General features: G+C 41.4%; 1 protein-coding gene across 19 annotated transcripts in view; it reads right to left on the reverse strand.

Moving 5' to 3' along the window:
• Positions 1 to 19352, reverse strand: part of kcnt1b (potassium sodium-activated channel subfamily T member 1b) — a 128691-nt gene that overhangs the window by 15988 nt on the left and 93351 nt on the right. For 13 of the 19 annotated variants that reach the window (XM_047380921.1, XM_047380914.1, XM_047380923.1 and 10 more), the window contains 14 exons: positions 17993 to 18142; positions 17668 to 17903; positions 17372 to 17392; positions 16946 to 17159; positions 14775 to 14880; positions 14488 to 14660; positions 13952 to 14023; positions 13081 to 13215; positions 12765 to 12876; positions 6533 to 6634; positions 6269 to 6352; positions 6062 to 6190; positions 1907 to 1927; positions 1459 to 1756 (listed from right to left, as the gene is read on the reverse strand). In XM_047380921.1, coding sequence (XP_047236877.1) covers positions 1459 to 1756; positions 1907 to 1927; positions 6062 to 6190; positions 6269 to 6352; positions 6533 to 6634; positions 12765 to 12876; positions 13081 to 13215; positions 13952 to 14023; positions 14488 to 14660; positions 14775 to 14880; positions 16946 to 17159; positions 17372 to 17392; positions 17668 to 17903; positions 17993 to 18142 — 1853 coding nt within the window. The remainder of the gene's footprint in view (positions 1 to 1458; positions 1757 to 1906; positions 1928 to 6061; positions 6191 to 6268; positions 6353 to 6532; positions 6635 to 12764; positions 12877 to 13080; positions 13216 to 13951; positions 14024 to 14487; positions 14661 to 14774; positions 14881 to 16945; positions 17160 to 17371; positions 17393 to 17667; positions 17904 to 17992; positions 18143 to 19352) is intronic. The other 6 variants (XM_047380922.1, XM_047380919.1, XM_047380913.1 and 3 more) reach the window with 3 other exon arrangements.

Raw genomic sequence — 19352 nt, forward strand, 5'->3', positions numbered from 1 at the left:
GGAAAATGATGTCCTGTCATGTTTTTTATTATGCATGTCACTTTCCAAGCTAGGGGCTGCACAGTGGCGCAGTTGGTAGCACTGTTGCCTTGCAGCAAGAAGGTCCTGGGTTCTGCTAGGAGTTTGTATGTTATGTATGCATACGTGGGTTCTTACCGGGTACTACGGCTTCCTCCCACAGTCCAAAGACATGCCTGTTGGGTTAAATGGTCTCTCTAAATTGCCCTTAGGTGTGTGAATGAGTGTGTGCGTGGTTGTTTGTGTGTTGCCCTGCAATGGACTGGCAACCTGTCCAGGGTGTACCCCGCCTTCCGCCCATAGACTGCTGGAGATAGGCACCAGCTTCCCCGCGACCCAGTATGGGAGAAGCGGTATAGTAAATGACTGACTGACTGACTTTCCAAGCTAGTCTGAATAGTGCATGTGTACTGGAATCAAGTGTTTAGAATTCAGTGTTCTACTGCGTCAGGATGGGACAAATTACTTTTCCTTCAATGTCCCTATCTCATTCTATTTTTGCTTTCACCTCAAGTGATCAGAAAGTAGGTTAAGCTGTCGGTTTTACTTTCAGTTTCAAACATCCAGCCTGCATTGTGTCTTCCTACGCCACTGAAACAGATGGGCAATAGTGTGAAGGGGTATAGGCAAGTACTACCACCAGTTAAGCACTGTAATCAGTTTGGTGGGAACAAACCCCATTGAGGTGTTTTACAAACGAAAAATAAGATAAAAGTTGAGTCTGTGGGCTAAAATTAGTCAGGCTGATTAATGCATATAAAAGGGTACTGTAGTCAGTTGATCTGTGTAAGGTTTGCTCACTGAGTATACATCCAATCAACTATATTATGTCTGCTTCCAAACTGCAATTTAAAATATAAATGCTTACTGAACCACAACTCCAATCTGCAACTCCGGGCTAAGAGATTTTTTTTTTTTATTAACAGAATAAAGTGGTCATATTACAAGAATAAAGTCAGAATTTTACAAGAATTAATTTATTCTGGTAATATGACTTTATTCTGGTAATATTATGAGTTTATTCTCATAATGTTAGCTTACAAGTTTATATTGGTAATTGTACAACTTTATTCTGGTAATATTACGGCTTTCTCCTCATAATGTTACAACTTTATTCTCATAATATTATACTACAACTTTATTCTGGTAATATTCTGAATTTCTATGTAGTAATATTATGACTATTCTCCACAAAAAAAAAAAAAAAAAAAAAAAAATCTCTTGGCCTGACCACTCCACTGTAGGCAACAAACATTCACAGTTGCATTAATAATTTTTGGACTCATTGTGAGTAAATGATTATCACATTCAGATGGGGGAAAGATAAAAATAAATACTTGTCAACAACTTTGTAGACATTAAGTTATACATTGTTAAATTTTGTTAGAACTCCACTCCTTAAGTGAATTTTAGCATTAGGCATCTTGATGTTTCACTCACCATATCCCACAGTTAAGATTCCCAGATGTTTCATCCGGTTCTTGACCAGCTCAGACAACTCCTGCCTCTCAGAGCGCTGATACAGATTGAGTCTCTGCTGCGAAATGCGCTCTGCTCTGCTCGCTGGCTTGGCGTTCTTTCTGCTCAGCCGTCGAGCCCACTGCATGCTCTTTTTCCTCAGCAGCGGATGCTCTGATTGGTCACTCGTGGTGGAGTTTCTGTGGGCTGTCTTCTCTTTCCAAGACTCTCCACGGTCTCGTTGTTCCTCCCCATGCTCTGCATTGATGGACACCTGAGACTACAATAACAGGGTAAAGAGGAAAAACCTTTTTATTTGACTTTGAAAGCAACAAGCATTTCTCTTTAATAGATTTTAGGCATCAATATCACATCTTTTTGTCTGTCTTGACTTGTACAAACCAAGTGGATAATCAGAACAGAGACTTACCTTTGCATTACTGTCCTTCCTCTGAAAGAGAAAGCCAAGAGAACATCCAAACAAAGAAAGATGCAATCAAAGATGAAGCATTCAAAGCAAACTAAATAATTTAAAGCTTCAAGATTAAATAGTAAATATGGAATGTTTACTATCTAAAATTGATTTTGCACAGCAGGAAATTAACCTTTGCAATTTAATACAAAGTTTGTCAGTTGACTGCTGGTCATTTCACCCATTCACTCATTTGTATTTTGGTAGTTTTGGTCATTTGTACCTGATTTTTCCAGGGAACCCTAACCCACCAGGGGGACGTTTCACACCCACTCTGACAGCTGAAGATTTAAGTAATTTTCTATGTTTTACTCATAGCCATAGTCAATGTGACTTTGATAAAAAAATATCTACTGGCAAGGAGGTCACTGTGAGTCATTTTAATTTCATCGGGGGTCATCTGTCATAATAATAAGTTTTCCTAAAAGGATATAGGATCAAATTAAACTACTTTGACAACATGTTTAAAGTACTTGAAAAGAAAAACTCATTTGAATTATTTGGCAGGAACGGACAAAATCAGTAGGATGGAAATTAAATCTTATTTACATTTTTTATGTGACATATCCTGCACATAGAACCAATTTATTTGAATGAAACAAAATGAAATAAACTATGACTGTCAAATAAAGTACAAAAAGAAGTTAACCAGCCAAAAAGTTAATTTCCTTTTTCTGTTTTGTAATAGTTGCTGTCAGCTGCAACATTCCCTTATTACAACAACGACTGAAGCAAACAAACTAAGGAAACCAATTTAAAGAGGAGTGAAATAAAAGAAGAGGGGAATGCATGATAAAAGATTATATATATATATATATTATATATATATATATATATATATATATATATATATATATATACATATATATATATACACACACACAAAATGTGTGTGTATATATATATATATATATATATATATACACACACACAAAATGTGTGTGTGTGTGTTAATTGTTACTCTCATCTCTGGCCCCCTCGAGAACTTTCTCTCTCAGCAAAGGTCAAACTAATTAAAACATCAATACTTTACTTTACTGTAGGCTGTCTGTATAAGGGAGAAATTATATATATTATATATATATATATATATATATATATATATATATATATATATATATATATATATATAAAAATTAGTACAGACCAAAGGTTTGGACACACCTTCTCATTCAAAGAGTTTACTTTATTTTCATGACTATGAATATTGTAGCTTCACACTGAAGGCATCAAAACTATGAATTAACACACGTGGAATTATATACTGAACAAAAAAGTGTGAAACAACTGAAAATATGTCTTATATTCTAGGTTCTTCAAAGTAGTCACCTTTTGCTTTGATTACTGCTCCGCACACTCTTGGCATTCTGTTGATGAGCTTCAAGAGGTAGTCACCTGAAATGGTTTTCCAACAGTCTTGAAGGAGTTCCCAGAGATGCTTAGCACTTGTTGGCCCTTTGCCTTCATTTTGCGGTCCAGCTCACCCCAAACCATCTCGATTGGGTTCAGGTCTGGTGACTGTGGAGGCCAGGTCATCTGGCGCAGCACCCCATCACTCTACTTCTTGGTGAAATAGCCCTTACACAGCCTGGAGGTGTGTTTGGGGTCATTGTCCTGTTGAAAAACTAAGTGATGGTCCAACTAAATGCAAACCGGATGGAATAGCATGCCGCTGCAAGATGTTGTGGTAGCCATGCTGGTTCTGTATGCCTTCAATTTTGAATAAATCCCCAACAGTGTCACAAGCAAAGCACCCTCACACCATCACACCTCCTCCTCCATGCTTCATGGTGGGAACCAGGCATGTAGAGTCCATCCGTTCACCTCTTCTGCGCCACACAAAGACACGGTGGTTGGAACCAAAGATCTGAAACTTGGACTCATCAGACCAAAGCACAGATTTCCACTGGTCTAATGTCCATTCCTTGTGTTCTTTAGCCCAAACAAGTCTCTTCTGCTTGTTGCCTGTCCTCAGCAGTGGTTTCCTAGCAGCTATTTTACCATGAAGGCCTGATTCACACAGTCTCCTCTTAACAGTTGTTCTAGAGATGTGTCTGCTGCTAGAACTCTGTGTGGCATTGACCTGTTCTCTAATCTGAGCTGCTGTTAACCTGCGATTTCTGAGGCTGGTGACTCGGATGAACTTATCATCCGCAGCAGAGGTGACTCTTGGTCTTCCTTTCCTGGGGCGGTCCTCATGTGAGCCAGTTTCTTTGTAGCACTTGATGGTTTTTGCAACTGCACTCGGGGACACTTTCAAAGTTTTCCCAATTGTTCGGACTGACTGACCTTCATTTCTTAAAGTAATGATGGCCACTCGTTTTTCTTTACTTAGCTGCTTTTTTCTTGCCATAATACAAATTCTAACAGTCTATTCAGTAGGACTATCAGCTGTGTACTGTATCCACCTCCTGCACAACACAACTGATGGTCCCAACCCCATTTATAAGGCTTGAAATCCCACTTATTAAACCTGACAGGGCACAACTGTGAAGTGAAAACCATTTCAGGTGACTACCTCTTGAAGCTCATCAACAGAATGCCAAGAGTGTGCGGAGCAGTAATCAAAGCAAAAGGTGGCTACTTTGAAGAACCTAGAATATAAGACATATTTTCAGTTGTTTCACACTTTTTGTTCAGTATATAATTCCACATGTGTTAATTCATAGTTTTGATGCCTTCAGTGTGAAGCTACAATATTCATAGTCATGAAAATAAAGACAACTCTTTGAATGAGAAGGTGTGTCCAAACCTTTGGTCTGTACTGTAAATATAATTTCAATTGTTAAAGAACTGCCATGCATCAAACAATGATAAACCATTTTCTGATGCATAACTTTTCATCTTCAGTTTCCGTCTTTTCTTTTGAACAAATAAGTTATTGTTCTCCGCATTGTGGTCAAGTTTTGATTTCATTTAAATTAAAAATTTGACATTTTGGTGGTTTTATTTTGTTTTATTTTTTATTTAAGTCTGTAGATGGTAAGTGATTTATTGTTCGTCCTGTCCTAATGCAAGCGGCCTTTTTTTGTCTGTGCACCACCTGTGTAAAATCTCCCAGTTCATTAAATTGAACGCATCGATCTCCTTCGCAACCCCTCTGTTTTGGAGGTAAGCACGCATGCGCTCTCGTGTAACGTATGTGAAATCTCTGGTCATAAGCGGTGTTTTCGAGCTACACTGTGTTGTCGTAATTCAGCAAAATAACATGAAACACAACTAGTTTCTCTCTCTTTGCTTTTAACTGGGGTATTTAGCAGCGAGCAGACAGACATTAAACGTAGCGGTGCTCGTTTTAAAGGCTGGCCGTTCATAAAAGCCTCGAGCTCCGAGGGGAGAGAAGCAAAGCAAGAGCATTGAGACTCCAGCATAGCAGAACAGTTCAGAAACTATTTGGAATGAGGGGAAAATAACTATATTTATAAACAGATTAAGTCGTGTTTTAGACTGTCTATTGGTAGCGGATCTGATGTTCTTTGTGTGCTCGTGAATTTTTGCAGCCGTAACTGGTTCTGGATGACTGCTTCATAGCAGACCCGTTCTTCCCGGTACTGTGTACTGGCGCAGAATCTTTTAGGGGTACGCAGTACCGGACCGTACCGGCTCACTTTCACCCCTGGTCCTGCGACCGGTAACCTCAGCTCCTGTGGGTTTTTTTTTTTATTGTTTTTTTTTTCTTTTTTTTTTTTTTTTCTCTTTGATAACAAGTATTTTAAAAGAGTATTTTTAAATTAGGATTTAATAAATTGACTTTGTAAATTTGGATCTTGTCTCAGTTGAACAAGTGTTGTTATAAACGAACCTGTGCGTCTTTTTCTAACACGAAGGTAATATTCTCTGGGTAAAATTCCCAGAGTGGCGTTGTTCAGTTTTTTATCCTTGGGTTTGGGGTTATAGTACCTAATATCGACACAAAAGGTTATAATGAAACCATCAGCAATAAAGACTAATGATAAACCAAATCAGGACTTCTCCTGGTGCCTTGGTTCAACTGTAAAGTAAACATGCTATCTAAATAAAACTCCCTGATTTAAAAATAAGATGGAAAATTAAAGCCCGATTTGATGCACTGATGGAGACCTGATATGAGGCAAGATAACAAACTTTACTTGCCTCTAACGTTGAGAACATGTGTGACTCAGTGCGGTAGATGCCGATGGGAATCTCAGCACTGGAAGAACAGAATTTCTGGAAGAGCCGGCCGTAAGTCCTGATCCACAAGTCTTCTTCTGTGATCTTCATCTGAGGAGGAAGAACAAATGATCAAGTTCTTACAGTGCACACGTCTATCTACTCAGACTCTAACGTTTTCTTACGTACAACACACAGGTAGCCAGAGCCGGGTGTTGTGTCCAGGCCAAGAAGAAGCCGTGTAATACCGATCATGTAGTCCTTAACAAACGACTGTCAACAGAGAAAAAATAAAACGCCTGTATGATAATTTACCAGGCACTAAATTAATTCCTGAGGCAATACAGCAGGACAAACTAGACTCTTCAAAAGACCCAACGATGCCTCAGGTCTGTAAGTATTTCTATCTTTGCTATAAAGAACCAAAGTTCAAACCTAGAGGTGTTATCCCACCTGGTACAACAGTGTGTCGAGCATGCTGATACTGAACACCCTGCCGGCAGCAAACGGCAGCCGGAACATGAAGGCCAAGTTGGAGCCCTTATCTCGCTCAATCTGAAAAAAGTTGGGAAACCATTTCAAATTAGAAACGTGAGATTTTTTCTGCTTACTCAACAACTCTTTTTTTTTTGCACAAGCGCCTATGTTTAAGAGAGAATATATTGGCATGTTTTGAGACAACTTTAGTGAAGACAACTGAAATGGGTAGGTAACACTTTTAATACCTTTTATTTGAAATGACAAAAAAACAAATGAACAAAATGTAAAAACAGAATAAAACAATTTTGAAATGCAGGGTCAGACATTAAAGGCCAAATGTTTGCAAACAAGGCCAAAACAGGTCAGAGATTTGGAAGCAACTTTAAGCTTCTATTCACAATGCAATTTTTTAAAAACGAGTAAGACTTTCACGGATGTACTTACTGTATATTCAGACTTTTCTTTCATTGATATGCACCCTTTTCCACAATTGACCTTCAGGCATACCTTGATGTTAAGAGACCTTTGTTGAATACATGTTAAAAGAAAAGAGGGGTCGGTTTTAGGAAAGATTTGCAAGAGTCCCGCCTTCAGTGCAAAACTAAATAAAGAAATCATGGTTTGCATATCATAAACACGCATCATTCTTCCGCTCCAACCACTTTTCGTCAAACAGTAAGCAAAGATCTTGATCCAGTTCCCAGTAATCCCAATTTATCTTCAGAGTACTTACCTGTCCTCCTTTCCCGTACAGTGCTGTGCCTCCAGTCCCGGTTCCAGTTCAACATGCACTACCTGTCAAAATAAACTTGTTAAACTTTTCTCCTGCCCCCTGAGTGTCATTCTGCATTTGGGTCAAATCAGTAAAAAAAACTATGACAGAACACTCAGGCCAATCTGACCCAGCAGAGACACTTAGGAGGACTTTAGGTGAACACAGCCTCCAGACCCAACCACATGGATCCACACTTCATACCCTCATGGAACAACAACGACATTCAAACCAACAGCTAGATCAAATGGCTTCACTCCTTCAACACGCCCTAAACATCCTGTCATCCCAAACACCAGAGAGAGCTATCGAGTCACCAGTTTCTCCTCCGGTCTCACAACAACTTCTGTACTCCCGTGACGTCACCTCCCCTAATCTGAAAAAATTCTCCGGTGAGAACTGTAGTTGTGGAGAATTTTTGTTACGGTGTTCATTGGTGTTTAATCGTTCCCCACAGTCTTTCCCCCTTGATGACGCAAAAATAGCATTCATCTTAGGTTTATTAACTGGAAAGAGCAAGATTTACAGACTGTAATCAATTTAGTTGTTCTTTTGATGAATTTATCCAAGAGTTTAAAGAAACTTTCTTGTTGGATTTAGACCAAACAAGTGTGGCCCGTCGCCTGATGGCGCTGAAACCGGGAAATAGACCTGTGTCTGAATTTTCTATTGAATTTTGTATCTTAGCAGCAGCTTCCAGCTGGAACTCCTGTGCCCTTAAGTCATCCTTTTTCCAGTCCCTAGATGAGTCTCTGAAAGGTCAGTTAGCTCTGGTTGATGAGCCCAAAACTGTGAATGAATATATCACCCTGGCCACTCGGATGGATAATCGAATGAGAAAAAGAAAGCATTCAAGAAGAGAACAAGTGGTTGATAGATCCTGTCCATCTGTCCCATCACAATCACCACGCCCCCAGATGAGTGTGAATTCCCCTGAACCCGAATCCATGCAGTTAGGGCGCACTCGGTGATCACCTGAAGAAAAACAGCGGCGCAGGCAGTCTAACCAGTGCTTATATTGTGGATCATCAGATCATTTTGTGATAGCCTGCCCAGTTCGACAAAAAGAGAGGGTCCGCCACCTTTAAAGGGGGAGATTTTGGACCAAAAAATAAACAGGAAGACCCCTAGATTGACCTTGCCAGCAACTCTTCAACTCAACCAAGAAAAATTAAATCTATCTGCGCTCATAGACTCCGGGTGTGAACAAAACCTAATCAATCAGTCCCTAGTACAACAAGCTGAAATAGCCATAGAACCCCTGGATCCACCCCATCAAGTCCTCGCACTTGATGGAAAAACACTCCACCGAATTACCCATCGCACTCTACCTGTTGACTTAATCATATCTGGAAACCACCATGAAGAAATAAAATTTTTTGTCTTCCCCATTTCTCGAAGCTCTCTGGTTCTAGGTTTTCCTTGGCTGCACAAACACAACCCCCATCTAAACTGGTCAGAAGGTCGGATCGAGTCATGGTTCACTAAGTGTTTTTATCTGTTTGTTTACAGTCAGCTGCCTCACTCATCTCCACCTCGGTCGATTCAGTTGAGACTGAGCCATCAGATCTGTCACAGGTTCCTGAAGAATACCTGGATTTAAAACAGGTATTCAGTCAATCAAGAGCCACATCACTTCCACCCCATCGTCCTTACGATTGAACAAAAGACCTTCTTCCTGGGGAACCACTTCCATCCAGTTGTCTATACAATATTTCACGTCCAGAAAGATAAGCCATGGAAAGATACAGCTCAGAATCACTAGCTGCAGGAATCATCCGTCAGTCTTCCTCTCCGTTAGGGGCTGGGTTTTTCTTCGTAGGTAAGAAGGATGGTTCACTTCGTCCCTGTATAGACTACAAAGCACTTAATCAGATCACTGTTATCATCCGCATTTGAACCAGTCCAAGATGCTACAATATTCACCAAACTAGATCTCTGCAACACCTACCACCTGGTCTGGATACGTCAAGGAGATGAATGGAAGACAGCTTTTAAGACCCCCCTTGGCCATTTCGAGTACCAGGTAATGCCATTTGGTCTCAGCAGTGCTCCAACAGTTTTCCAAGCCTTTGTAAACGACGTGTTAAGAGACTTTTTACACATCTTTGTTTTCGTGTATCTTCATGATATCCTCATTTACTCCAAAGACATCACTGAACACCAACGTCACGTCCGCTTAGTCCTCCAACGCCTCCTAGAGAACAGACTTTTCGTTAAAGCAGAGAAATGCGAGTTCCACAAGCCATCAGTCACCTTCCTGGGCTTCAAATTAGAGGGTGGGCAGGTTTGCTCCAATCCAGAAAATATCAAGGCAGTACTCAAATGGCCCACTCCAGATTCTCGCGAACAGCTTCAGCTTTTTCTCGGATTTGCAACTTCAGCCTGGTCGCAGCTCTCCTAACTGCCCTTACCTCTACCAAACAACAATTCAAGTGGACTTCAGAAGCCGACACAGCCTTTTCCCGTCTCAAGGAAAGCTTCTCCCAGGCACCCATTCTAGTGCACCCAGATTCCGCTAAACAGTTCACCTTAGAGGTAGACGCCTCAGACACAGGCCGTATTATCACAATGTTCAGATTTGGATGGCAAGCTTCACCCATGTGCTTTTTTCTCCCGCAAACTGTCTCATGCGGAGCGAAACTGTGGTGTAGGAGACCGTAAACTCCTAGCCATTAAGCTGGCTTTGGAGGAGTGGCGCCACTGGCTGGAGGGTGCAGTTCACCCAGTGCTGGTATGGACCGACCACAAAAATCTTGCTCATATCCAATCAGCCAAACATTTAAACTCCCGTCAGGCTTGTTGGTCTATGTTCTTCTCCCAGTTTAATCTTTCTATTTCATACAGACCTGGAGATAAAATGTGAAACCCGATGCCTTGTCCCGCCAGTACTCACCAGATGACTCAGGTAAACAACCAACCACCATGCTTCCCCCCAGTTGCACAGTTGGTTCCCTAACTTGGGAAATTAAGAGCATTGTGACCCAAGCCCAACAATCGGAACCTGATCCCGGAACTGGTCCACCCAACTGCACGTATGTCCCTTCAATAGTCCGTTCTAAACTCATCCACTGGTTTCATGCATCCAAATTTTCTGCTCATCCAGGCACTAGTCAGTGCCAGTGATTGTCCACTGTCTCTACATGCTCATCCGGGAGGAGTGAATGCTGCAAGTCACTGACTGGACAGACAAACTTTTTATCCAATTTGAATAAATAACTGAATCTGACTGCACTGTTCAATGGTTAGGATTAATTGGAATGTTTGTACCTGACTGTTGTGAAGTGCCTTGAGACGACATGTGCTGTGAATTGGCGCTATATAAATAAAACTGAATTGAATTGAATAGTCGAACCATTGCCCTCATCTCTTGGAGGTCTGTACATAAAGATGTGAAAGAGTATGTCAAAGCCTGTTCTGTTTGTGCACGTAACAAATCCACTAACCCCCAGCTGGCTTGCTCCAACCCCTCAGCATCCCAAAAAGACCTTGTTCCCACATCGCGTTGAATTTTCTCACCGGACTCCCTAGAAGTATGGAAACAGTTTTGTACAGCGCTGGATGCCAAGGTATCTCTCACGTCAGGTTACCGCCCACAAACCAGTGATCAAACCGAACGCATGAATAAGGAACTCGAGTCAACCCTCAGATGCCTTACATCCGTTAACCCTTCAGATTGGAACAAATATACCTTGGGTGGAATATGGTCACAATTCTCACATCTCCTCTGCTACAGGACTTTCACCTTTTGAAATCTCTCTAGGTTACCAGCCCCCTCTGTTTCCTGCCGATGAAAAGGACATTGCAGTCACTTCTGTAAATCATCACATCCGCCGTTGTAAACAGGTCTGGCAAACAACCATCCGACCACTCCACCGCACTGCCCAGCAAAACAAGGTATACGCAGACAGAAAACGTTCACCAGCTCCTCAGTATCTACCCGGGCAGACTGTTTGGCTATCCTCCAGAGACATTCCCTTGAAATCCATGTCCAGAAAATTGTCACCCAGATTCATTGGCCCTTACCAAATTGAGTCCATAGTCAGTCCCACCTCAGTCCGTCTCCATCTCCCTGCCAGCCTCTGCATTCATCCAACCTTTCATGTCTCCCAGTTGAAACATGTCCTCACCAGCACTTTGTGCCCTCCAGCTGAGCCCCCTGCACCCGCCCGGGACTTCCAGGGGCATCCTATCTACACGGTCCGCCGGACTGGGACTCCCATCGGCGGGGTAGGGGCTGGCAATACCTTGTCGATTGGGAGGGCTACGGTCCGGAGGACCGTACTTGGGTTCCCAGGTCGTTCATTTGCGACCCTTCTTTAATCACTGATTATCTTGCTTCTCTGCCTTCTTCCTCTTCTTGGCCGCCAGGAGGCGACCGTTGAGGGGGGTTGATGTCGGAGTCTGAGAGTTTTCAGGTATTGATTTTTGCCTGCTGCTAACACTTACTCACCACTAGATGCCGCCAAGATCCTCCGGTGTGGAGGGTAGCAGGTGTTCCTGATTTCCATCAACCTGGAGGAGTATAAGAAGGTGGAGCTTTCAGCACTCCAGTGCCTGAGTGTTAACCTCTGTGGTAACTCCTAATGGCCAAGCTATGAGATGTCAGTCTAAAGTTAAATTCATAGTATCTTACCTTTCATGTGCTCCTTCCTAGGAAACGTCCTGGTCTCAAGTCCCTGCGACCTTCAGCTCTGACTCTAAGTCCTCGGTTTGGACCTTGCCTCAGCTTAAGAACTCTAGCCTCAGAAGAAACCCATTTTGGATCAAACTCCGGCTGACAGCTCGAAACCTACATCACCATGCAAGCGAACCCTGCTCACCCACCACCAATTACTTCACCGAATCCTCACCAGATCAGTAAAATTGATCTGGATAATTCAACTGCCAAATACTCACCCAAAGCCTCAGCAGAGTACTCACCATCTTCCTGGATAAACTCACCGTTTCTGCAGCAGCGTCTATTCGGTCCTCCCAGGGTCCGCATCATTCTTCCACTCCAACCACCTTTCATCAAACAGTAAGCAAAGATCTTGATCCAGTTCCCAGGTATCCCCATTTTGTCTTCAGAGTACGTACCTGTCCTCCTTTCCCGTACAGTGCTGTGTTCCAGTCCCGGTTCCAGTTCAATATCCACTACCTGTCAAAATAAACTAAACAAGTTAAACTTTTCTCCTGCCTCCTGAGTGTCATTCTGCATGTGGGTCAAATCAATTACTTTTAGTCAAACAACACACAGACTTTAATGGTTGATGAAAAATACTAATGTTAAGGTGGTTCCAATGTAAAAAGAATTTAATAATGCCACATGAATACCTGTTTAACCTGTAATACATCTGCTGACCATGTAGCAGCATGGTAGACAGATTTGTCACTATCAAACAGAAACAGAAAAGGACAGTCTAAGTTAAATCTCTGTCTTGGAACACCTACCTTCTCCAGTTTGGACAGGGCGAGTGAGTAGCAGTCCTTTGCTCTGAACTGCATGAACCTCATGTTGGACGGGTGTGTGAGCTCTGTGATGATGCTGAGACTGGGGAACAATCTGAGTGAGAAAGGAACAAAAAGAAGGGCTTTTATGTGAGAGGAATAATAGATTGTGCCAGAAAAAGCCCTTTCAGGACTATGATAAATGCTTTCATTTCTTTTTACTACATAGAATAGCACTTTCACAGCTTCAGTGACTGAACTTGGTCTGTAAAATTAGCTCATTTTCTGTTTCTAAACATTTAAACACTCCATTTGTTACCTGAACATTGTCTGGACGTTGACAATGGTCTTGGCATCTGCCATGTAGTCTTCTTTGGCACTCATGGTGCTCTCCTTGTCCACAACCACCAAGTTATCGGCATAGATTATACCACACCGCAGCAGGTTGTCCAAACTGGCGCATTTGAGAAACAAGTGTTTAGGAAATCTATTATTTAATCATACATTATCTGCAGAGGAAAAGTAACTAGTACCTACTTTATTATTGTTATTGCTATTAACATTATTATTTTTATTATTTTGTAAGAAACAGATAACACATTATTCAGTTTATGATCTAACATTAGGTAGTGAAAGCCTGCTCTGTTGGTTACCATAACTGGAAACTTTCTTATGTCTTCACGTGCGCCAAAACATGATTATAACACATAGCTGCCACTTTAAAACTGTTTATTTAGTGAGAATAAGTGACATCCTGTTTGCATGGCAAACAACAGCCAAACTAACACTTGTTTCTAAACTAGGCGTAAAGTAAGGTGTTTTCTGATACTGGGCATGGGCCGGTTACTGGATTCAAGGTACACCAAGGTTTTAACCCTATAAAGCCTGATACAAGAAAAAAAATGCTATTTTAAATCATTATATACACATTTTGTTTCAAACATCTGTGGTAATACAGTGGTACCAAGAAACATTGCTAGAGAAAGTATCAGAATGACCAGAGTTTTCTTCAGCTGCATGACGTATAAAGCAGCAGCATGTTGCTTCCCACTACTGCTGTCCTACATATTTTGCATGTGATTGTAATTGCAATAATCAAGACCGATGGTATTTTAGCAGCAATTTAACAAATTATTGTTTTTCTGTTTCAAATAAAAAGGGATTATCATGTTATACTTCAGATCACTTACTTATCAATAGTTCCAGTCATGAAGTAAACCATTGGAAAGCAGCAAATGGCCTCTAAGAAGTGGTTGTCTGGTCTGCAGGAAAACAGAAATAGGAAAGAAATAACCAAAACTCTCAAATTTGCTTGTTGATGTGGAATGGGAACCTTTGCTTGTACTTCCCTCAAAATATGAGTGATCAATCAATATTTAAATGTGCAAAGTAGTGAGGGTATTCTCTAGTCTGCTTATAGAAATTAATCAAGGGCTACACACAGCCAGAGCTGTCCTGGCTCCACATTTGTGAGATTTTTCTGTTTCAATACAAATGTGGCAAAAGTGACAGAAAATGTAAACAGAAAAAGGACAAATCCCAAATATATGAACATGGATGGACGGGTGCTATTCTAGCTAATTTCTAACTGGTTGCAAATTGACATGTCATTAGGTGTAGTCATTAGTTCCTAATGTGATTATGAAACTTCCGCTTGTTCTGCATCTTTGTACGAGAAAAAAACAGTCACGCATCAGGCTGGAACAGAGCTTGAACAGAGTCTTACTGGTTGTCCAGTAGCAGCACTATTGGGTTGAGCTCCTTTCTGGGCCGATAATAAGCTCGCAGTGGAACTATGAAGTTGTAGAGTCCATTTCCTGCCATCTCTGCAGAAACTATAATCAGCTTATTCTTGAAACCATAGGCCTTAGCATCCTCGGAGCTATTATGTGTGCAGGCCTGCGTGGAGACAGAGTTCAGTATGAAGTCGTCAGGCTTTTAGCTGAGGAATCCCCTTACCTATATTATGTGTAATACCTGAAAAAGAAATAAAGAAAACAATTGCAATTTCACCTTATCGAAGCGAAGGCAGCAGAATGGAGCTTTTTGTGGTAGGAGGTGGCAAAGAGTTGGAGAGCTGCCAATGTATGGTGAGTTTGGAGGGTAGCCCTTCACAAATCTAATGAAGAGGAAATAAATAAACTTAGAAGTGCTAACATGGAAACGTGCTGAAACACTATGTCAATACAGTGCCTTGTAAAAGTATCCATACTAATCTTTGGCACATTTTGACACATAAACACTAACAACTTCTATGTGATATACATATGACACAAAATAGTGCATAATTGTCATATGACAGAAAAAGTATTAAGGATTTCTATTTTTTCATAAATAAAAATCAGAACATTGTGGTGTGCATTTGTATTCAGCCCCCTTGAATCAATAATTAATTAAACCTTTACACAGATTCTTAGTTTGGCTTATGTCAGATTTTTTCCTGGGCCAGTTTAAAATATAATTACGCTATGGGTTAAACCAGTGCATTGTGACTTGCTGTATTAAGTGTTGTCGTCTTACTGGAAGGTGAACCTTCGACACTTTCTCAATTTTTTTGCACCCTCTAAAAGGTTTTCTTCAAGGATTGTCCTGTATTTAGCTCAAATTCTCCTCCCACCAACTCTGACGAGCCTCTTTGTCCCTTCTGAGAGAAAACCCCACAGCATGATGCTGCCATGTTTCAGAGGGGATAGTTTTCTGCCACACATAGCATTTTGGTTGTTGGTAAAAACACAAAATTTTCTAACCAGAGCACCTTGTTCCACCTGTTTGCAGCATCCTATGGTGATCATCTTTAAATCGAAGTTCCTTAAACAATTCTTTCCACTCATCCATAAAAGCCAGGTTTATGGAGTGCACTATCCCAGATGGCACAGGATTTATTTAGCGAGCTCAGAATACAGAAAGCTGACAACAAATGCAAGTCACGGATTTTTATTTGTAAAGACAGTTTGAAAGCCATGTATCCCAATAATAATAATAATAATACTTTGAGATTTATGGTTGTAATGTGGCAAAATGTGTAAATGCTCTAGGCTTATATGTAGATTTGCAAGACATTGTTTCAGCTTTGCATTAAAAATCAGTCAACCAAATGTGTGGGTGAACACTTAGGATGAGTGACTTACAATGAAGCAATTCTCTCACTAATTGGTCACATGAATATTTACATACACCTCCCCACTTTCTTTACATTGACTAAACCTCAAGTCTATGATTGCTCTAATTTTCCAGTAAAATTTCACATGCCTCTTACGATTCAACTTAAACTCTTTTTATTCAGCTTGAACAGAAAAGGATTTTTATGAAATCAGGTGTATGATTCCAAAGAAAAATAAATCTATCAAATTAAATAACTGCTCTCAGAAGAAAGCTTCAGGTTCCCAGTCTGTTATCAGATTCTGCTGCAGCTTTAATCATTTTACTGATGTGTTCGAGACAACAAGAATATTAAGACAGAATAACTTGTCTCGTTTTTTGCCTTGTTCTAAATCACATTAAAGTGTCAACTTGATTTGTTTCCTTTATTTGTGATATTTTAGATGCAATTACCCCAATCAGTGGAACCCTCTTTGCCAGAATGAGACGCCAGCTGAAATATAGATGCAGTTGCCATTTGATCGCCACATGATGGCACTGTGGTACCTTGAGATCTCTGAACTTTTATCTTTAAAAAATAAACTTTTAAAGGAGAAAAAGACAAGTTCAACACCAGCTCTGTGCCTCTGCAGTAGGAAAGGCTCAGAAGACCATGCTATGTCCATCTTTAAGAGACCTGCTGATGTTAGGGTCAGTCTAACAAGTTCTGTTTGGGATTGACAACTGATACCTCTGTGCATTTGAGTCCCTATCATAGTTTTTTAAGTCTAAGAATCTAAGATTATCAAATTTTTTCTTTTCTTTAAAATGTTGCAGTGTTGGGGTCTGTGTAGCATCAGCATCACAAGAAGAAAACAGTCATGATATTAATCACTGCAATTAATCACTGCTTTTTACAGCATCAATGACACACCGCCTGTTGAAATTCATCCATTTCTCCTTTGACACTCACCAAGGGATGATGAAGAGGAAGAAAGGTGAGATCAATCAATTTCGAAGCACAGAAGGCAACAACCCCCCAAATACCTACCACTCAGAAAAGCTGGAGCTTTTTCATATATTTAAACACATGCCATGCCACTTACTCCGACCCCACGGAGCCCTCATCGTCTGATTGGTTGGTCTCGTCCTCCGATTGGTCGCTAAGGAGGTCACAGGGCAAAATAGCGGAGGAGTCAGCAATTTCCAGGACGGGTGCAATGCTTGGCCTTCGACTTCCAGCTCCATTTTCGGTGGGTATGGCTAGTTTTCCACTTTCCTCAGGAGGATCGGGGTGCTGGAGATCTATCGCTACAGTGCCTGAAAATTACACGGGTGGCTTTTTGAGAAGTGAAGCAGCGTTGCTGGCTATGTAGACATTAAACAATGCACAACACTTTAACAGCACTTTGCAAATAAGGCCGATTTCCATTTGTAAATTTCTGACACTGCATTTTTAATTTGTTTACTTTGCAGAACATATTTGTGGAAAATTTATGGTGTAAAAAAAGATGCAACATGCATGAACTTACCATATGAAGTGGCCTGATCAACTTTCACAGGTCAAAAAAACAAAAACAGGCACATTACCATAAAGTCAGCCGATAAAGTAAAGGAAAGCATGTCAGTAAAAAAATCATGCAAAAGCTTTAACAAAGCAGCCACCATTCAGGAATGTACAAATTGCAGTTTAGATTAAAACATAGCATCCATTTCCTCTTCTTACATGCCAACCTTCTCAGACACCAATTCTAAGATAGCTATTCAAACCTGCATCCCACTGATTATTTAGGTTAAAATGTGTCCCGTCTGTGGTTTTTAGTCTTACCCATGCTGGCTATGATGCTGTGCACAGGCAGCCGAGAGGGAGCATCATAGAGGCTGGTGACGGGGAGACCCTTCCCATGTTTTTCCTCCTGTTTGAAGATGAAGGCTGAGTTTTCCTCCTTAGTGATGTTGATGTAGTAGCAGGTGTCGGTAGCAGCCATGATATGACGTGGTCCGGGATTCAGGAGAATGCTCTTGTTGTCCTCCCTCTTCACCCCGATCAAACACACCCCATACCTGCAGGCCAATTCAAAATGGAACTCAGTTATTCTGTCCCATAGATGTTAATACATAAACCAAAATTTGCCAGTGGATGATTTACTAACTTCTTGTGCGCATGAAAGGAGGCATAGGTAAAGCTCTTTCCATCATACTCTCCAAAGAACTTGCTATCACCTAAATGGATGTGGTAGACCTCGTTCCCAGAGCAGCGTCCATATGTCCTCTGCCACTGTTCTGGAGATGTCTGCCCTTCCCTGGAAAAGGAGAACTTTACTATTTACTGTTTTATTAACAGCAACATTTCATATCAGACTTGTTTTAATATATGACTATAAATACATTTTAGACTACATGGTCATGAATGTCAAATTCTTCTTGGGCTTTCAACTGATTTGCACTAATCTTCTTTGAGTTATTATATGATAGAATTTACCGATCAAATGTTTGAGAACGCCTTTCTCATTTAATGGTTTTCTTTATGCTTATGACTACACTGCTCAAAAAAATAAAGAGAGCACTTAAACAACACAATATAACTCCAAGTAAATCAAACTTCTGTGAAATCAAACTGTCCACTTAGGAAGCAACACTGATTGACAATCAATTTCACATCCTGTTGTGCAAATGGAATAGACAACAGGGGGAAATCTTTGGCGATAAGCAAGACACACTCAATAAAGGAGTGGTTCTGCAGGTGGGGACCACAGACCACTTCTCAGTACCTATGCTTTCTGGCTGATGTTTTGGTCACTTTTGAATGTTGGTGGTGCTTTCGCACTCGTGGTAGCATGAGACGGACTCTACAACCCACACAAGTGGCTCAGGTAGTGCAGCTCATCCAGGATGGCACATCAATGCGAGCTGTGGTAAGAAGGTTTGTTGTGTCTGTCAGCGTAGTGTCCAGAGCCTGGAGGCGCTACCAGGAGACAGGCCAGTACACCAGGAGATGTGGAGGAGTCCGTAGGAGGGCAACAACCCAGCAATAGGACCGCTACCTCTGCCTTTGTGCAAGGAGGAACAGGAGGAGCACTGCCAGAGCCCTACAAAACGACCTCCAGCAGGCCACAAATGTGCATGTGTCTGCACAAACGGTTAGAAACCGACTCCATGAGGATGGTATGAGGGCCCGACGTCCACAAATGGACACCGTGCAGGACGCTTGGCATTTGTCAGAGAACACCAGGATTGGCAAATCCGTCACTGGCATCCTGTGCTCTTCACAGATGAAAGCAGATTCACACTGAGCACATGTGACAGACGTGACAGAGTCTGGAGACACCGTGGAGAGCGATCTGCTGCCTGCAACATCCTTCAGCATGACCGGTTTGGCAGTGGGTCAGTAATGGTGTGGGGTGGCATTTCTTTGGAGGGTCGCATGGCCCTTGATGTGCTCGCCAGAGGTAGCCTGACTGCCATTAGGTACCAAGATGAGATCCTCAGACCCCTTGTGAGACCGTATGCTGG

Source organism: Girardinichthys multiradiatus, chromosome 12 (genome assembly GCF_021462225.1).
Source record: "Girardinichthys multiradiatus isolate DD_20200921_A chromosome 12, DD_fGirMul_XY1, whole genome shotgun sequence".
Lineage (NCBI taxonomy): Eukaryota > Metazoa > Chordata > Actinopteri > Cyprinodontiformes > Goodeidae > Girardinichthys > Girardinichthys multiradiatus.